Raw genomic sequence first — 17397 nt, 5'->3', positions numbered from 1 at the left:
ATAAATAAATAAATAATAAAAAGGGCAAAGTTTGTTGGAGGCAAATAAATGAAACTACAGACACTGGTTCCACCGATTCTAGGCTACTACTGTAACTGTGTAGCGTGGTAAGGCCAAAAGGTGATTCTAAGTCACATCACACTACACTTTACAGCCGGATGCTCCAAACAACACTTGTGGGGCTCAGGTACTGAGCTGCATTTTCCTCTTTCTAAGGTGCTCTTGCAAAACCTTGAATGATGCAAAATATCAATCTCTCATACATGTGTGTGAGAGAAAGAGAGATCAGAATGGGTTTCTTGTGGTGAGTTTTACCTCTTCCTTCTCATGCGCTCTTCCTTCTCATGCGCTGAGGTCACACCCCGAGATCACCGTGCGCAGAAACACCACATTCCCTTTCCCAGGAGAGGGCAAAGTGCCAGACAGGTCTGGGCCCATCCCACAAACCACAGTGGAGAGAGAGAGAGAGAGAGAGAGAGAGAGAGAGAGAGGCGTTGCACAAAAGGACCTGAACTTCCTCCTCACATTGCATTGCCTTCAGTGGTAACTCTGCATCGGTCTCTCTCTCTCCTGAGCAGAGAGATGAGTCGCTGTGCAGAGCACCTGAAGGGCTTCCTGGCCCGAGTGGAGGCTAAAGCCGGGCAGGAGAAAGGGCAGCTGGCCGAGGAATTCCAGGTGAGTCTCATGGTGGAGAGGGAAGCAAGCCCTTCATCCTCACTTCTTCTCCATGCTCCTAGTGTCTACACTGCTGGCCACAATATGGAATATTCCTTAATGATGCCATGGGCAGGCTGACTGAGAGCACATACAGACTGACAGAAAAATTCCCATATTATGTCTCTATTTCTTCTGATTTTATACTGAGTTAAAATAAACTGAACTTGGAAGCTGGCATGAAAAGTCTCAGACTGGATCCACACTGCCCTAGAAGCCAGGATCTGCTTTAAACTGAATTATAGGAGTCTACACTGCCAGATAATCTGATAAGCGAATAATCTGGGATCAGATCCTGGGATATAGAGTAGTGTGGAAGGGTCCACTTATTATATCAGAAGCTGACAGCAAATATTGTGGAATTAATAAATGTATGGATCTCACACAGCCACATAATCCAGAATATCAATGCTGAAAATCCCACAATATCTGCTCTAAACACCACCATTTATTCCAATTCAAAGCAGATACTGTAGGTTTTTATTCAGTTGTGTGGAAGGGGCCTAAAACAATATCAGAAAGAACAGGAACAAAATATTGGATCTTTTTTTCCATCAGCCCAGATGAATCTGGACAAAACCAGAAAGTCCCAGATTTTGTTCTGCCCCCCCCCCTCATTTTATTTAGGATATTTTCTATTGACTTCTGGTATTTAAAGATCATCCGGGGAGGCCTTGCTCTCACTCCCGTCAACAGCACAAATGCGTCTGGCAGGGACGAGAGACAGGGCCTTCTTGGCTGTGGCCCCCTACCTATGGAACACACTCCCAAATGTGGTGAGATCCGCTCCCTCCCTCCTGGCATTTAGAAAAAAAATAAAATCTTGGACGAGGCCTTCGGACAGTAGATGTATGTAGCATTTTAGAGGGACACTGACTGGAACAGCGATTCAACTGACGAGACTGTGTTATTGTTTTGATGCTTGTTGATGTATTGTTTTAATTGTGATTTATGTTTAATTGTGGTTTTACTATTGTAATTGTTAGTATTGGCATCGTATTGGTGCCCAACGTAAGGCATTGAATCTTGCCATTATTTATGTGTAAACCACTTTGAGTCCCCCCAGGGATGAGAAAGGCAGTATGTAAATACTGTAAATAAATAGATAGATAGATAGATAGATAGATAGATAGATAGATAGATAGATAGATAAAGTGGATATAAGTGATTTTAATATTTCCATATGTTTATGGTTTTATGTCCCGGCATTGATTGTTTACCATATATACTGTATGTTGTGCTCCGCCCTGAGTTCCCTGTTGGGTGAGAAGGGCGGAATATAAATCTTTAAAATAAATAAATAATAAATAAATATGATCATAGACTTTTGATACTAGTTTCCCAGATCTGTTTCTCTTAGCGCAGTATAAAATCGGAGAGAACGGGAACAAAACCTGAGCTGGCAACAAAGTTCCCTGTATTCTTCCTGCCAGGTTTTGCATACTTGTACACAATAGACAAAAATCCAACCCGTGTAGGGGGTTCCTGCTTCCGCATCTCTCTTCCAAGAACAAGTTAAATTTCTGTTGAATTTCTGTCTGACTTAGCAAGGACCATGGCCAGGGGGGAAACAGGGTTGCTCACTCACCTGGTCAGTACCTGTACAGAATTGGCCTGCTTTAAACACCTCCAAAAAGTAATTCTTTGGCTCATGTTTTGCTGCCGTGGACTCCAGTTGAGACATAGGTGTGTACTGCGGTGGCCCATCTTGCTTTTCATTCAATCACTCTTGAATTATGCCCCTTCTCCTGCTAATGTCAATATATGTAAAATACATTACATGCATGAGAAAGAATAAAGAGGGCCAGCATGCTGCAGTTGCTAGACACCATGAAACAGGTCCTCAACCACCTCCTAGTAACTGTGGGCTCTCATATTTCCATTGTTGACAATGTAAAGTGATCTGTCTCAGGCTAAAACAATGTCAGTAGCAGAGATGGGACTTTCCAGATTGGCTTCCATATTTCACCTACAGGCCAGTGGTTCTCAACCTGTGGGTCCCCAGATGTTTTGGCCTACAACTCCCAGAAACCCTAGCCAGTTTACCAGCTGTTTGGACTTCTGAGAGTTGAAGGCCAAAACATCTGGGGACTCACAGGTTGAGAACCACTGACCTATATGAAAAGCCCGCATGACAATTTGTGCTTGTTCTGTTATGGCGAGGATGCAGCAGGAACTTCCTTGCGAATGCCTTCTGAGAGAACTCTGAGGAAAAATACAAACTACTGAGCTCTGAATCAGGAGATTCAAGTGTCACTTTCACCATCTTCATGAATATATTAGGTGACCTTACATTAGAGTTAATTTTTTCACATCCTCCATAAGGGATAATAGTACTGGCTTAATTGAGAGCAAGAAGCCCCTGGTGGCTCAATGGGTTAAACCCTTGTGCCAGCAGGATTGCTAACCGACAGGTCAGCAGTTCGAATCTCAGGAGAGTGGATTAAGCTCCCTCTGTCAGCTCCAGCTTGTCCGAACGCTTTTGCCCCTACGTCCCACCTCGCAATTTAAGATCATCCAGGGACACCCTGCTCTCACTCCTGTCAACAGTGCAAATGCGGCTGGCAGGGATGAGGAGCAGGGCCTTCTCGGCTGTGGCCCCCCGCCTATGAAACACACTCCCAAAGGAGGTAAGATCTGCTCCCTCGCTCCTGACCTTTAGAAAAAAATTTAAATCATGGTTCTGGGACCAGGCCTTCGGACAATAGATATATGCAGCTTTTCGTGGGACAAGGACTAGAACAGTGACTCAACTGATGAGATTGTTTTATGGTTTTAATAGCTGTTTTGATATTTGGTGATGTACTGTTTTTAATATGATTTATGTCTAATGTGTGGTTTTACTATTGTAGTTGTAAGGCATTGAATTTTTGCCATTATCTATGTGCAAACCGCTTTGAGTCCCCTTAGGGGTGAGAAAAGCGGTATATAAATACTGTAAATAAATAAACAAGATAAATAAATGTGGGGACATGAAAGAAGCCCCCCACAAGAATGGTAAACATCAAGCATTCGGGCATGCCCTGGGCAATGTCTTTGCAGACGGCTAATTATCTCACACTAGAAGTGACTTGCAGTTTCTCAAGTCCCCCCTGGCACGAATAAAAAAAGAGATCAATTCCAATTATTGTTAACCTCTGCCCAAGTATCTACATATACTCCTACTATGCAGATTTAGCAAGGACAGTCCTGATTAGAATACTCTGCCATCCATTTATTCAGCTGCTTTTAATGTGTCCCAGTTTCTTCTGAAAACTGCATTTGAACTGCAAAAGCAGTCTATATTCTAAGTCAATGAGGAAGAGAAAACAAGGAAGGCAGACTTCTGCAGCCTCTGCTCTTCCCCATGAATACCTTTGGCCATCTTTACCCACACACTGATGTTATCTGGCCACACTTGTTCCAGTTTTCATTTGTGACACATGTATTGTTAGTTGTTGAGTCTCTTCAAGTCCTTTCTGATCTGTGACAACACACTTTCTCTCTAAGCTATCAGAACCATGCCCTGCATTTTAACTGGAATACAGACATTGTAGTCTCTATTTCAGAGAGTATTCCTTGACTGAGGCCCCTTCTACACTGCCTTATACAATCCAGATTATCTGCTTTGAGCTGGATTATATGGCAGTGTAGACTCATATAATCCAGTTAAAAGCAGATAATCTGGATTATCTACTTTTATAATCTGGATTATATAGCAGTGTAGAAGGGGCCTAAGAATACCCTGGTAAATTTATGGGTTCACTATAAGTTGTCAGATGACTTGAAGGCACATACATACTGTATACATACACTATTTCTTTTTGTCAATCTGTGTTTATGCTTTCATTGTATTTGAGCTTTTTATTTAAATATTGTTAATTGCATAGGATGTAACCTTTTAGGATAAAGATAGTAGGGGTGTGCCTGTGCACTCATTTAAAACACAACACACAGAGATCCAGATAAAGCAGATTGTGTATGCTTCCTGTACTCCTACCAAGAAATAAAATCAGGAATGGGTTAGAGAGAGGTGAAGAGGCATGTTTCATTCAAGCTGTACTCACCAGTCTTCACCCCATTGATATACATTAAACTGTATTTAAAACAGAACTGTAAATTGATTAATAGCTTTTAAATGGCACTTTGATTTAAATAGTTGTGGGCTGCCACCAGAAAGTCTGGATATAAATGTTGTATATGGAATTTATTATTATTATTAAGGGATGATCTCTGCACTTTTTTTTTTGGTCGTGTCAGGAGCGACTTGAGAAACTGCAAGTCGCTTCTGGTGTGAGAGAACTGGCTGTCTGCAAGGACGTTGCCCAAGGGACGCCTGGATGATTTGATGTTTTTATCATCCTTTTGGGAGGCTGCTCTCATGTCCCCGCATGAGGAGCTGGAGTTGATAGAGGGAGCTCATCCGCCTCTCCACAGATTTGAACCTGTGACCTGTCGGTCTTCAATCCTGCCGGCACAGGGGTTTAACCCACTGCGCCACCAGGGGCTCCTGCACTGGTATGAAGACATACCCAATGTAGTCTCACATCATTTCACAGCTCCTCAGACTCTTTCCAACTTGTTGTTTGCTACTTTATATAGGTAAAGGTAAAGGTTTCCCCTTGATTTTAAGTCTAGTCATGTCCAAGTCTGGGGGTTGGTGCTCATCTCCATTTCTAAGGCAAAGAACTGGCATTGTCCGTATACACCTCCAAGGTCATGTGGCCCGCAGGACTGCATGGAGCGCCGTTACCTCCCCGCCGAGGCGGTACCTATTGATCTACTCACATTTGCATGTTTTCGAACTGCTAGGTTGGCAGAAGGTGGGACTAAGAACAGGAGCTCACCCCACACCCCGGATTTGAACCACCGACCTTTCGGTCAACAAGTTCAGCAGCTCAGCAGTTTAACCCGCTGCACCACCAGGGGCTCCATTTTATATAGGGCATTTTTTTAATTATGCCATTGTATATAATAGGACTTGAATATCCATGGGTTTTGGTATTCTTGGGAATTCCTAGAATCAAACTTCAGTAGATACTGAGGTTCCATTGCATTTGAATGCATGCAAACATTAGCACAAAATTTAGCTAGGTCCTGCGCATGATTTGGTGGGACTGGCCATATATAATCAATCCCTAAGTGTCCATCTGAGCAGAAGAGTCTTTATTTGTCTGTGAGAATATAGTAAGGAGTGTGCCAGGCTAATTTCCCTAGGAAGGCAGTTCCAGAGCCTGGGAGCACATGCTTGGTCCCACCAGATGCAGATGTGAGGGCAGGAGGACATCTGCGCCTTGCAGATTTAGGTCTCCCAAATTTGTATTTGTCCTTCCTTCCATAAAGGTAAATATTATTAATTGCTGTGGGGAAAGGTGGAAAGCATTGCATTCGGAAATGCAGTTGTGCATATATGTGTTCACACTGTGCCTCTGCTGCATGTCCACTGTTGCAAAGCTAACTTGGGAGCAGGGGACTAGCCAGCCCTTTTCTTAGGGAGACACCTCATGCATTGAATGTAGTGGGACAGCATTCCAGCCTTTTCTTCTGAAAGGGAGAGCAATGGGTGCTGTTTTGGTATAAAGCTACAGTTGTCCTTCCTCATTTGCATTTTGACTTCTGCGGGCTTGATTCCTCATGGGTTTGATTAAAAATATTCTCACTAGGACTTTCTAGATCCTCCAGTATTACTTTCTCCATTCATGCTGGAGTATCAAAAGACTTTTAAAGCAGTGGTTCTCAACCTGTGGGTCCCCAGGTGTTTTGGCCTACAACTCCAGAAATCTCAGCCAGTGTACCAGCTGTTAGGGTTTCTGGGAGTTGAAGGCCAAAACATCTGGGGACCCACAAGTTGAGAACCACTGTTCTAAAGGAACACCTCTCTAGGAACTTCTAGGCCAGTGGTTCTCAACCTGTGAGTCCCCAGGTGTTTTGGCCTCCAACTCCCAGAAATCCCAGCCAGTTTACCAGCTGTTAGGATTTCTGGGAGTTGAAGGCCAAAACATCTGGGGACCCATAGGTTGAGAACCATTGCCCAGGTCCTCCAATGCAGTTCTGTTATCTGTTTCCAGTGGAAGTTGACCACAGATTTGTGCTGAAAGATGTAGACATTTCTAGAGAGATAATTCTTTTATTTACAGTTTTCACTTCTATACTCCTAATGTCAGCAAATGTGGAGGGGTGGTTGTACATCTCCTAAACCTCTGCCCAGGCATGTAGCCGGGGGGGGGGGGGGGGCTTGAGGGGCTTCAGCCCTCCCCCCCCCCCCTGAAATTCTCAGGGTGCTCCGCGAGAAGGCCTTACTGGTACATTATTTAAACTGTTATGTTCATTCATATCATGATCTGATCACCATGCCCAATATATCCCATATGCATGGGGGTATTGGGATTACGATACAAACGGTTTGCTAGGCTAGACCCTCTTTCACTCAGACTCAGCCCCCCCCCCCCAATCAAACTCACTCCACACCCCACCCCACCCCACCCCCTAAATCAAAATCCTGGCTACAGGCCTGCCTCTGCCCTATTTCCATGCAAAGATAACATTCAGCTTTTATTCCAACTGATTTCCATGTGCAAAACGCAGGGGCGGTGCTTGATCCTTGCCTTGGGCAGCAAAATGCCTTGGCCGATATACAATACACAAGATTTCTTCTGGTAATGATGGGCATTTGGCGAATATTAATTAGCAACCCTGTTAACATAAACTCTTCTGCTGTGTGAAACAGTTTTCTGCTTGCTTGTCACTCACTCCTGAAGTTGATAGCTCCCAGCTGACTAAGCCAACATGGCTTTTCCATGCCTTGCCAGGCAGCTGAATCGATGAGTCCTTCCAACCCTTATGACCCTGAAATGAGGGCTGTGTATCATCTGCCCAGATGTGCTGGATTCACTCAACTCGTGGGTGAATTGACTAGTTAAGGCAAGACTGGGCAAATAGCCTGGACCTATGTCATGCAGGGCATTATAGGTCAAAACCAGGACTTTGAACTGTGCCCAGAAACAGACTGGCAGCCAACTAAGCTGCAGCAACAGGGGGGTTGTGTGCTCCCTATAGCAGCCCCAATCAAAAACTTGGCTGCAGCTCTTTGGACTAGCTGAAGTTTCAAAACATTCTTCAAAGGCAGCCCCACATAGAGAACATTGCAGAAATCCAAACGGGATGTTGAGTTTGGCCACAGTGGTACATCTCAAGGAATGGGCACAGTTATGAAGGCATTCCTGGCCACCACAGAAGCTTGGGCCTTCAGGTGCAACGTTGAGTCCAGAAATACCCCCAAGGCGCACGACCCCCACCATTTACCCAAACCGCTGCCGATAAATATTCCTGAATTAAACAGTTTGACTGAATTTATACCCTATTATTTCTGGAAATGTGAGGTTTATGAAAATGTATCAGAGCAACTGTAGTGATCTGGGCAGATGGATTTTTCAGGTCTAGTTAGCCTCGTGGCCAAACATTAATAGCTCTCCAGTGGCACAACGGTTCCCATTAATATTAGTTACCTTGCTGAATTGTTTTTGTAGTTGACAATTGGGGAAGGATCGGCTGGGAACGGACTCCAAGAGTGAATCAGGTTCCTGTTGCTAACTTGTTTATGCAGCTCTCATAGCTACGGAAGCAGAGGAGAGATGGGTCTCATTTTATGCACTTTGATTTTCTTTGTTTGCTTTTGCACTGTTACTACCCTTGGGAGTCTTTTTCAGCCTTACTTTATGGAGGGTGTGCTCTCAATGCAGTGGCTCCACGTATGAATAATAATAATAATAATAATAATAATAATAATAATAATAATGTATTACACCCACATAGTGATGTCGACAGACTTTACCTGCCCAGAAAATCAGGAGGCAGAGGGCTTCTGCCGAGGTGGTACCTATTGATCTACTCACATTTGCATGTTTTTGAACTGTTAGGGTAGCAGGAGCTAGGGCTAAGAGCTGGAACTCACCCTGTCCTACAGATTCAAATTGCCAACCATCAGGTCAGCAGTTCAGCAGCACAAGGGTTTAACCCATTGCACCACCATGGCCCAGTGATGAGGCTTTGATCTGTTTGGCTGGGGAGGAATAATCTGGGTAGAATTTGTTTGATTGTGAGCTGATGCTAGATGCCTGTGGTGCTTTTCTGTTGTGTACCATCTACTGCATAATTTACTACCGATAATGTTTATTCTATAGCAATAATGTTCATTAGTGTCCGGCACTAAAAAGCTGGAACTATACTTGCAAAGGCCTGAAACTGCACTGATTTTTGGAATGGGACAGCTACTCACTGGGAAAGAACGGGCATGGGCAAAACTTGACCTTCCATGCTGGTGCTTGCCTCTCCTGGAAGAGCTTATTGTGTTTTCTGGTGCATTGTGAGAGAAAAAATTGTGGTGTGTCTAGCACCTACAGTTAGCCTCATTTCTAAAGCAGCATAGGAGTTGTGCTCAGAAATCTGCTGTCATATAATTTGATATTTGGAGTCCAACGGGTGATTGGAAGTTATATACACACATAACAGTTGCAATGCCAAGCCCATTGCTGAATTTCTTTATATTTTGCAACTGTACCAGTATTTTATAAATAGGCTAGTTCTGCTCTGAATAGTGTAGGAAAACCAGTTTCCTCTTTTTTTATATTTATATATTTATAGTAATGATTGTTCCCTATGCCCACCCCCTCTCTTCTGCAGTCAGTAATGTGTGATTCAAAGTGCCATCAGATAATCACAAGCGAAAACAGAAAGGAAACACAAGCAATATCCAAAGATGTTCACTATGGGTAGCATCCAATACATCATGTATTTCTGTAAGCCATGTTTAAAATTTAATACAACACACGGTATATATACGCATGTGTAAGTCTAATAATTTTAGTCAAATAATTGACTCTCCACACACACACAATAGGGGAACTTATCCATGAGTCAATCTACCTTAAGTATTATCAAGGAACCATCTCAGACTAGAGAAGAAGAAGGTTAAAAAAAAGTAAAAGAGAGCTTAATTAGTCTTAGGATAACCTAAAAGAAGCACCAGCCCACCATATGCCTTTTTAATGCCTGGGAGCCCCTGGTGGCACAATGGGTTAAACCCTTGTGCCGGCAAGACTGCTGACCAAAAGGTCAGTATTTAGAATCTGGGGAGTGGGTGAGCTCCCATCTGTCAGCTCCATCTTCTCATGCAGGGACATGAGATAAGCCTCCCACAGAATGGTAAAACATTCAGGCATCCCCTGGGCAACATCCTTGCAGTTGACCAATTCTCTCACACCAGAAGCAACTTGCAGTTTCTCAAGTCGCTCCTGACACAGAAAAAATATGCCTGGATGGAAAATGGCAGTGGCAGCCAAGGGTGGCTGGCATGGCACTGGTGCTTTCCCTTCTCTGTGGCATGACCCTCGACTTATCCATGGATCATACTAAAATTCATGATTTTGGCCCCAAAACCTGCCCTCAGCTTATACAGGTCAGTATACACACAGTTATATACAATGTGTTATAACTAGTTGCATTTAATCTCAAAAGTATCTCCAACTGTTTCATAGAATCATAGAATCATAGAATCATAGAATCATAGAATCAAAGAGTTGGAAGAGACCTCATGGGCCATCCAGTCCAACCCCCTGCCAAGAAGCAGGAATATTGCATTCAAATCACCCCTGACAGATGGCCATCCAGCCTCTGTTTAAAAGCTTCCAAGGAAGGAGCCTCCACCACACTCCGGGGCAGAGAGTTCCACTGCTGAACGGCTCTCACAGTCAGGAAGTTCTTCCTAATGTTCAGATGGAATCTCCTTTCTTGTAGTTTGAAGCCATTGTTCCGTGTCCTAGTCTCCAAGGAAGCAGAAAACAAGCTTGCTCCCTCCTCCCTGTGGCTTCCTCTCACATATTTATACATGGCTATCATATCTCCTCTCAGCCTTCTCTTCTTCAGGCTAAACATGCCCAGTTCCCTAAGCCGCTCCTCATAGGGCTTGTTCTCCAGACCCTTGATCATTTTAGTCGCCCTCCTCTGGACACTTTCCAGCTTGTCAATATCTCTCTTGAATTGTGGTGCCCAGAATTGGACACAATATTCCAGATGTGGTCTAACCAAAGCAGAATAGAGGGGTAGCATTACTTCCTTAGATCTAGACACTATGCTCCTATTGATGCAGGCCAAAATCCCATTGGCTTTTTTTGCCGCCACATCACATTGTTGGCTCATGTTTAACTTGTTGTCCACGAGGACTCCAAGATCTTTTTCACACGTACTGCTCTCGAGCCAGGCGTCCCCCATTCTGTATCTTTGCATCTCATTTTTTCTGCCAAAGTGGAGTATCTTGCATTTGTCACTGTTGAACTTCATTTTGTTAGTTTTGGCCCATCTCTCTAATCTGTCAAGATCGTTTTGAATTCTGCTCCTGTCCTCTGGACTATTGGCTATCCCTCCCAATTTGGTGTCGTCTGCAAACTTGATGATCATGCCTTCTAGCCCTTCATCTAAGTCATTAATAAAGATGTTGAACAGGACCGGGCCCAGGACGGAACCCTGCGGCACTCCGCTCGTCACTTCTTTCCAAGATGAAGAGGAAGCATTAGTGAGCACTCTCTGTGTTCGTCCACTTAACCAATTACAGATCCACCTCACCGTAGTTTTGCCTAGCCCACATTGGACTAGTTTCCTTGCCAGAAGGTCATGGGGGACCTTGTCGAAGGCCTTACTGAAATCCAGGTACGCTACATCCACGGCATTCCCCGCATCTACCCAGCTTGTAGCTCTATCGAAGAAAGAGATCAGATTAGTCTGGCATGACTTGTTTTTGATAAATCCATGTTGACTATTAGCGATGACTGCATTTGTTTCTAAGTGTTTGCAGACCACTTCCTTAACAATCTTTTCCAGAATCTTGCCCGGTATCGACGTGAGGCTGACCGGACGGTAGTTGTTTGGGTCGTCCTTTTTTCCCTTCTTGAAGATTGGGACCACATTGGCCCTCCTCCAATCTGCTGGAACTTCTCCCGTTCTCCAAGAACTCTCAAAGATGGTTGCCAATGGTTCCGAAATGACTTCCGCTAGTTCCTTCAATACTCTTGGGTGTAGTTGATCTGGTCCTGGGGACTTGAACTCATTAAGAGCGGCCAGGTATTCCTGGACGACTTCTTTCCCAATTTGGGGTTGGATGTCCTCCAATCCCTCATCCACTCCATCTTGCTGAGGTTGAAGACTCTCTTTTTGTGAGAAGACCGAGGCAAAGAAGGCATTAAGTAGTTCTGCCTTTTCCCTATCCCCTGTCAGCATTGCCCCATCTTCTCCTCGAAGAGGTCCTATCGCCTCCTTGTTTTTCCTTTTTCTACTGACATAAGAATAGAAGCCCTTTTTATTGTTTTTAATGTCCCTGGCAAGTCTGAGCTCGTTTTTTGCTTTAGCTTTGCGGACCTTTTCCCTACAGGTGTTGGCTATTTGTTTGAATTCTTCTTTGGTGATTTCTCCCTTTTTCCACTTCTTGTGCATGTCTCTTTCATCGCTAGCAAGGTGAAGTTTAAACATCAGTCGAACCATTTCTCATACAAGTCATTTCTAATTCTGTATAAATTTAAAGTGCACAGATACTGACCATGTGTCACTTTCATACAGACCTGCTTTACTGTGGAGTCTTGTATTACCAGTCTTTCAAAATAGCAATAAGGGACAGTAAAAATGCATGACATGCATGCTTGACAACCAGAAAGTAGCTATTAAAATGTTGTGATCTTCTTAAATAATAAATGAAAGTACTGATTTCAGTTGACCTGGCCATTTGTTTATCTGTAAAATAAGCATATTTTCCATATTTATTTATTGTGTCAGAAGTGAATTGAGGGTACAGTTGTAATCAGAGGCGGCCCTAGGTAATTTTCAACGGTAAGCAAACAGTATTCCCCCCCCCCCCCCACCAATCACTGATACATATTTTCTGTTCGTCGTGAGAGTTCTGTGAGCCATATTTGGTTCAATTCCATCATTGGTGGAGTTCAGAATGCTCTTTGATTGTAGGTGAACTATACATCCCAGTAACTACAACTCGCATATGTCAAGGTCTATTTTCCCCCAAGAGTGCCTCAAGAGCGCCCCTGGGCAAAATCAACTATACTGCAAATGCTTATTTTGCGTAATGGGTTGAGCCGCCCCTGGTTGTACTGTATTAAAAAAACACAAACTTAAAAGCTTGGCTAATGCCAAATGTCCTTTGACAAGTAGCTCACCACTTGGAGTACCTCTGGTGTTCCTATAAGAACGTCCTCTGTTGTGCATGTGGTAGGACTCAGACTGCATTGTAATAGGTGGTCTGTGGTTTGCTGTTCTCCACACTCGCATGTTGTGGACTCCACTTTGTGGCCCCATTTCTTAAGGTTGGCTCTGCATCTCATGGTTCAGTGCTTTCAAAATTTCCCAGTCTTCTGTGTGCCCAAGAGGGTGTCTCTCATTCAGTATCAGTCATGGATTGAGGTTCTGGGTTTTTGCCTGCCACTTTTGGACTCTTGTTTGCTGAGGTGTTCCTGTGAATATTGGGAGATGGCCAAATACTTAATGGACTAAATGATCCCATTTGCATCTATCCATATCCATGTCTATATCTATATATCCACAAGATCTTTAACAGAGTCTGGAAAAGTTCCTTTTTGGAACAACAACTGATGCAGCACCCAAGGGCACAGATACGGGGATGCAATGGTACTGGTGGCTGCAGCAGGTAGGTTTCTAGAGGTTGCATGTATGTGCCATCTCAGTTGTCTTCCCAATGTTATCTGAACTCCAGGAGTCATGGTGGTTCATAGAAGCCCCCACCCTCCATTTCTACACATTTCATCTGTTTGAAATGAGGCATGTGACTATCAGACTATGCAGCCTGGTCCCACAATCATAGATGCATCAACAGAAGGATAGTGTCTCCAGGGAAGTCATAGTCCTACTTTATTATGCTTTGGTCAGACTTCACTTGGAATAACAGCGTGTCCATTTCTGGCCACACAGTTCAAGAGGGATATTGACAAGCTGGAAGGATAACCAAACTGTTCAAAGCTTTGGGAGCCTGGCCCTATGATAAGTGATTTAGGGAGCTGAGTGTGTTTAGCTTACAACAGAGAAGGTTGAGAGGGGACATGATAGTCATGTTTAAATATTTGCAAGGTTGTCGCATTGAAGAGAAAGCAAGCTTGCTTTCTTCTGCTCCACTTTTTAATGTTTACTGCAGACAGTCCCTGAGTTATAATGATCTGACTTACAATAACAGCAGCAGTAACCACACAAGCCCACTGTGGCATAATGTAAAAATCTTTTTATTATTTTATTATTTTATTTTATTAAACCATGTGTAGTTCATGTTTGATTAGTCCACCCACTGCCTTGCCAGAGAAATAAAATATGCCACACAGATGAACAATAAAGAACAAGTAGTTTACTCTTCGTAGTTCAGAACAGCATAGGAACAATGTGGTCTGTTGCATCAATTCACATAATGTCCTTTTATGAGAGATTTAAAATGGTCTTTATTTGTCCATGTAGATAAACACTTCCAGTAGCTTATGAAGCAAGAGCACACTCCAAACTCTCTCTCTCTCTCTCTGCTTCACTCTAGAGCCTGAACAAAAATGTAACAGTAACCAAAAATCCGAGGCTCAGCCAGCTCTCTGGACGAAGCCCGACCAATCAGCTTCATGCATCTTATTTTACAGTTGACACACACACACACACACTAGCTGATTTCTTGCATACACCAACACCCACTGAGTCAATGACAATTTAGTAGGTCAACAGTTATGCACATTTCATTGATTAAATAGTAAAATATTCTAGTTGGCATTAACTTCTGGATTTTGACCTTTGTATTTTGTTGTTTGAATATTGTCCTACATTTGGGGAAATATAAATTGTCTTTTAACTGAAGGATGATATGAAAATATCAATACAACAGTGGCTCATCAAATGCTGACCCTCCAATAGTCTTAGCTGAAGTCTAAAATATCTCAACAGATGAGAATCACGGTTGTAATAAATACAGGACCTTCCCTCTGTTGGCATTTTTTTTTTTGCACCATCAGCAAGATAGAGGAATTTGTGCTAAATGAAACAGTTTGCTGATTTAAATTGAAAAAGAAAAAGGGAAACTTTATTTATATGCATAAAAACATACCCACTCTGCAGTTTCATGTCCTGGTTTATAGGGATAACAGCTAGAAACTGTGATAGACCTTTGGAACAGGAACGAACAAATCTAATATCTAACACACCCATAAAGCTTTGAAAAGTTACTTTTCTGAAGGACCCTTCCACACCACCATCTATAACCCAGAATATCAAGGCAGATCTACAATATCTTCTTTGAACTGGGTTGTCTGAGTCCACACTGCCATATAATCTAATTCAATGTGGATTTTATACAGCTGTGTGGAAGACGCCGAAGTTCAACTTCTAGAATCTAGGTATCTTCCAACTCTATAGGCCCTTCCACACAGCCCTATATCTCAGAATATCAAGGCAGAAAATCCCACATTATCTGAGTGTGGACTCAGATAATCCAGTTCAAAGCAGATATTGTGGGATTTTCTGCCTTGATATTCTGAGATATAGGGCTGTGTGGAAGGGCCCTATGATCCTATGAGAAGACATCTCTCACTAGAAAAAATAGTAATGCTTGGTCTGTTAGAAGGCAGTAGGAAAAAGAGGAAAACCAAATTAGAATTGGATGGACTCAAGCAAGGAAGACACAGCCCTGAATCTGCAAAACCTGAGCAGGGCTGTTAATGACATGGTAACGTAGAGGTTGCTCATTCATAGGGTCACCATAAGTCAAAGTCAACTTGACAGTGATTAACAGCAATAATGGCTTCCCACCCCACTTTCCCATCCAACAAGAAGTGTCAGGTTTTCTGCCAATGATAAGTAATTAATTCCATTTATTGCCATTATTCATTGCTGCCCAGTCAGACATAAAAAAGTGAACCTGGATTGCTTGGCTGGCTGGGATGCTCTCTGCGTGCTGGAGCAAGTTGCCACCTCACATGCCTGACCATGTGTGGCTGCTAACTCTCGTTGTTGGTGCTGTCATTTGGGATAATGGCTTTGTGCTGTTGTATAATCCACCCAATTTCCTTACACTGCTGCTGAACAAATAGCAATTTCTGTTCCACTGATTCTCTGTGAGACTGGCCCCTTTGCCTCCAGTATTAGAGAAAGGCTACTAAAGAGATGTAGACTGAAAAGGATGTTTTTCTAAGATTTCCAAAGAATTTACAAACAATATTTCTTTTTCTATTATGTCACTTCTTAAAAGAGAAGAATAAAATGTGGCATGATAGCTATCTTTAAACATCTGAACTGATGTCATGCAGTAAATGGAGCCTGCTTGTTTTATGCTGCCCAGGAAACAAGAAGACAACCTTATGGGTTCAAAAAGCTCCTGTCTAATCATTAGGAATAACTTTTTTGCTATAAGAGTTGTTTGATAGTAGAATGGATTGACTCAGGGCACTTCCAGAAAGCAGAGAAATGTACGGCAAAGCGGATTTTTAAAACCCGCTTTGGTGCGCATTTCTGTCCCCACTCCCACCCAAAAACCCCGGACTTTCTCAGGGGACGGGGTGTGTGACTACATGCCAGCCCAAAACCAATCAGGATGCACGTAGCCACCCTGAATCCCCCCAAAACAACCCTTAAAACTGTAAAAAAAAGCTTACCCAGACACCATTATGGTCCTCCTCAGAGCCTCCTGGCACATGAAAATGACATGCCAAGAGACGGGGGAAGGTAAGGCTCCTCAGCCCTCTGACTCCTGGCACATCATTTTCTCACACCAGGAGGCTCTGAAGAGGACCATAATGATGTCTGGGTAAGCCTCTTACAGTTTTAAGGGTTGTTTTGGGGTTTTAGGGGAGGGCATGGGTGTTCTCTTGGTTTTTCAAGCTCAGGAAGCCCCAAAAATTGAGAAGGTTGTGTGGATTTGGTTTGTAAATTACATGCTGCGGTCCATGTGCCCAATCCACAGGGCCCACACTTGGTAAGACTTGGATCTTACCTAAGCTCCGGGTCTTTCCAGGTATCTAATTAATTCGGAACAAAGCAGGGAAACTCCACTTGGTTCTGAATTAATTCGGTTTTAATTCAGAGGTGTCATTTGGAAAGTGTCTTCTCTGTAGCAGCACCATAATTGTGGAAATCTTTTCACAAGCTGACTATCCCCAGAAAAAAACTATGCTATTTCACTTGACTTTTGCATCTTAAACAGAGTTGATGTCTCTTTTTTAAACTTTTTATCTGGTTTTAGACAAAATTCTAAAAAGAATAGGGGAGTGTCTTCATTGATTTTAGTTATTCAAAATTCAAAATGATTTTTGAATTATTTTTACCCATTGTCGATTGCTTCAGTAGATTGAGAAGCAATGTGTAAATGCCTTGTCGGTCAATAAGTAGATAGGTACATGTTCAGTGGCCTCTGTGGGGGCCAAAGGTTAATCAGGTTTGGTTCATTTTCAAAATCTATTAACCAATAAAAGTGACTTTGTATGAAAAGGTTAACTGAATGCAGAGGCCCACCAAGAGATTTTTTTTCTGCCAGAAATAAGGAATTTTGTAATAGCCCTATCCATCTGGGTAAAATATATGTGGATGTTGAGCAAAAGAGAGAGGAGGGGGCCTGTCTTCCTGGGCTGCTTTTCCTTACCTGCCACTTCTCATCTGTGGTTGAGTTGTTCTTCTTTA

General features: G+C 43.0%; 1 protein-coding gene across 1 annotated transcript in view; it reads left to right on the top strand.

The window, feature by feature from the left end:
* Nucleotides 1-507: 507 nt before the first annotated feature.
* PTPN18 (protein tyrosine phosphatase non-receptor type 18) overlaps nucleotides 508-17397 on the top strand; it is a 55901-nt gene continuing 39011 nt past the window's right edge. Inside the window, exon 1 of the mRNA XM_067464304.1 lies at nucleotides 508-675. Coding sequence (XP_067320405.1) covers nucleotides 583-675 — 93 coding nt within the window. The 5' untranslated portion in view covers nucleotides 508-582. The remainder of the gene's footprint in view (nucleotides 676-17397) is intronic.

The sequence above is a fragment of the Anolis sagrei genome, chromosome 2, assembly GCF_037176765.1.
Source record: "Anolis sagrei isolate rAnoSag1 chromosome 2, rAnoSag1.mat, whole genome shotgun sequence".
NCBI lineage: Eukaryota > Metazoa > Chordata > Lepidosauria > Squamata > Dactyloidae > Anolis > Anolis sagrei.
Note: the sequence above shows the minus strand (reverse complement) of the source record. Positions and strands in the feature narration are given on the sequence as shown.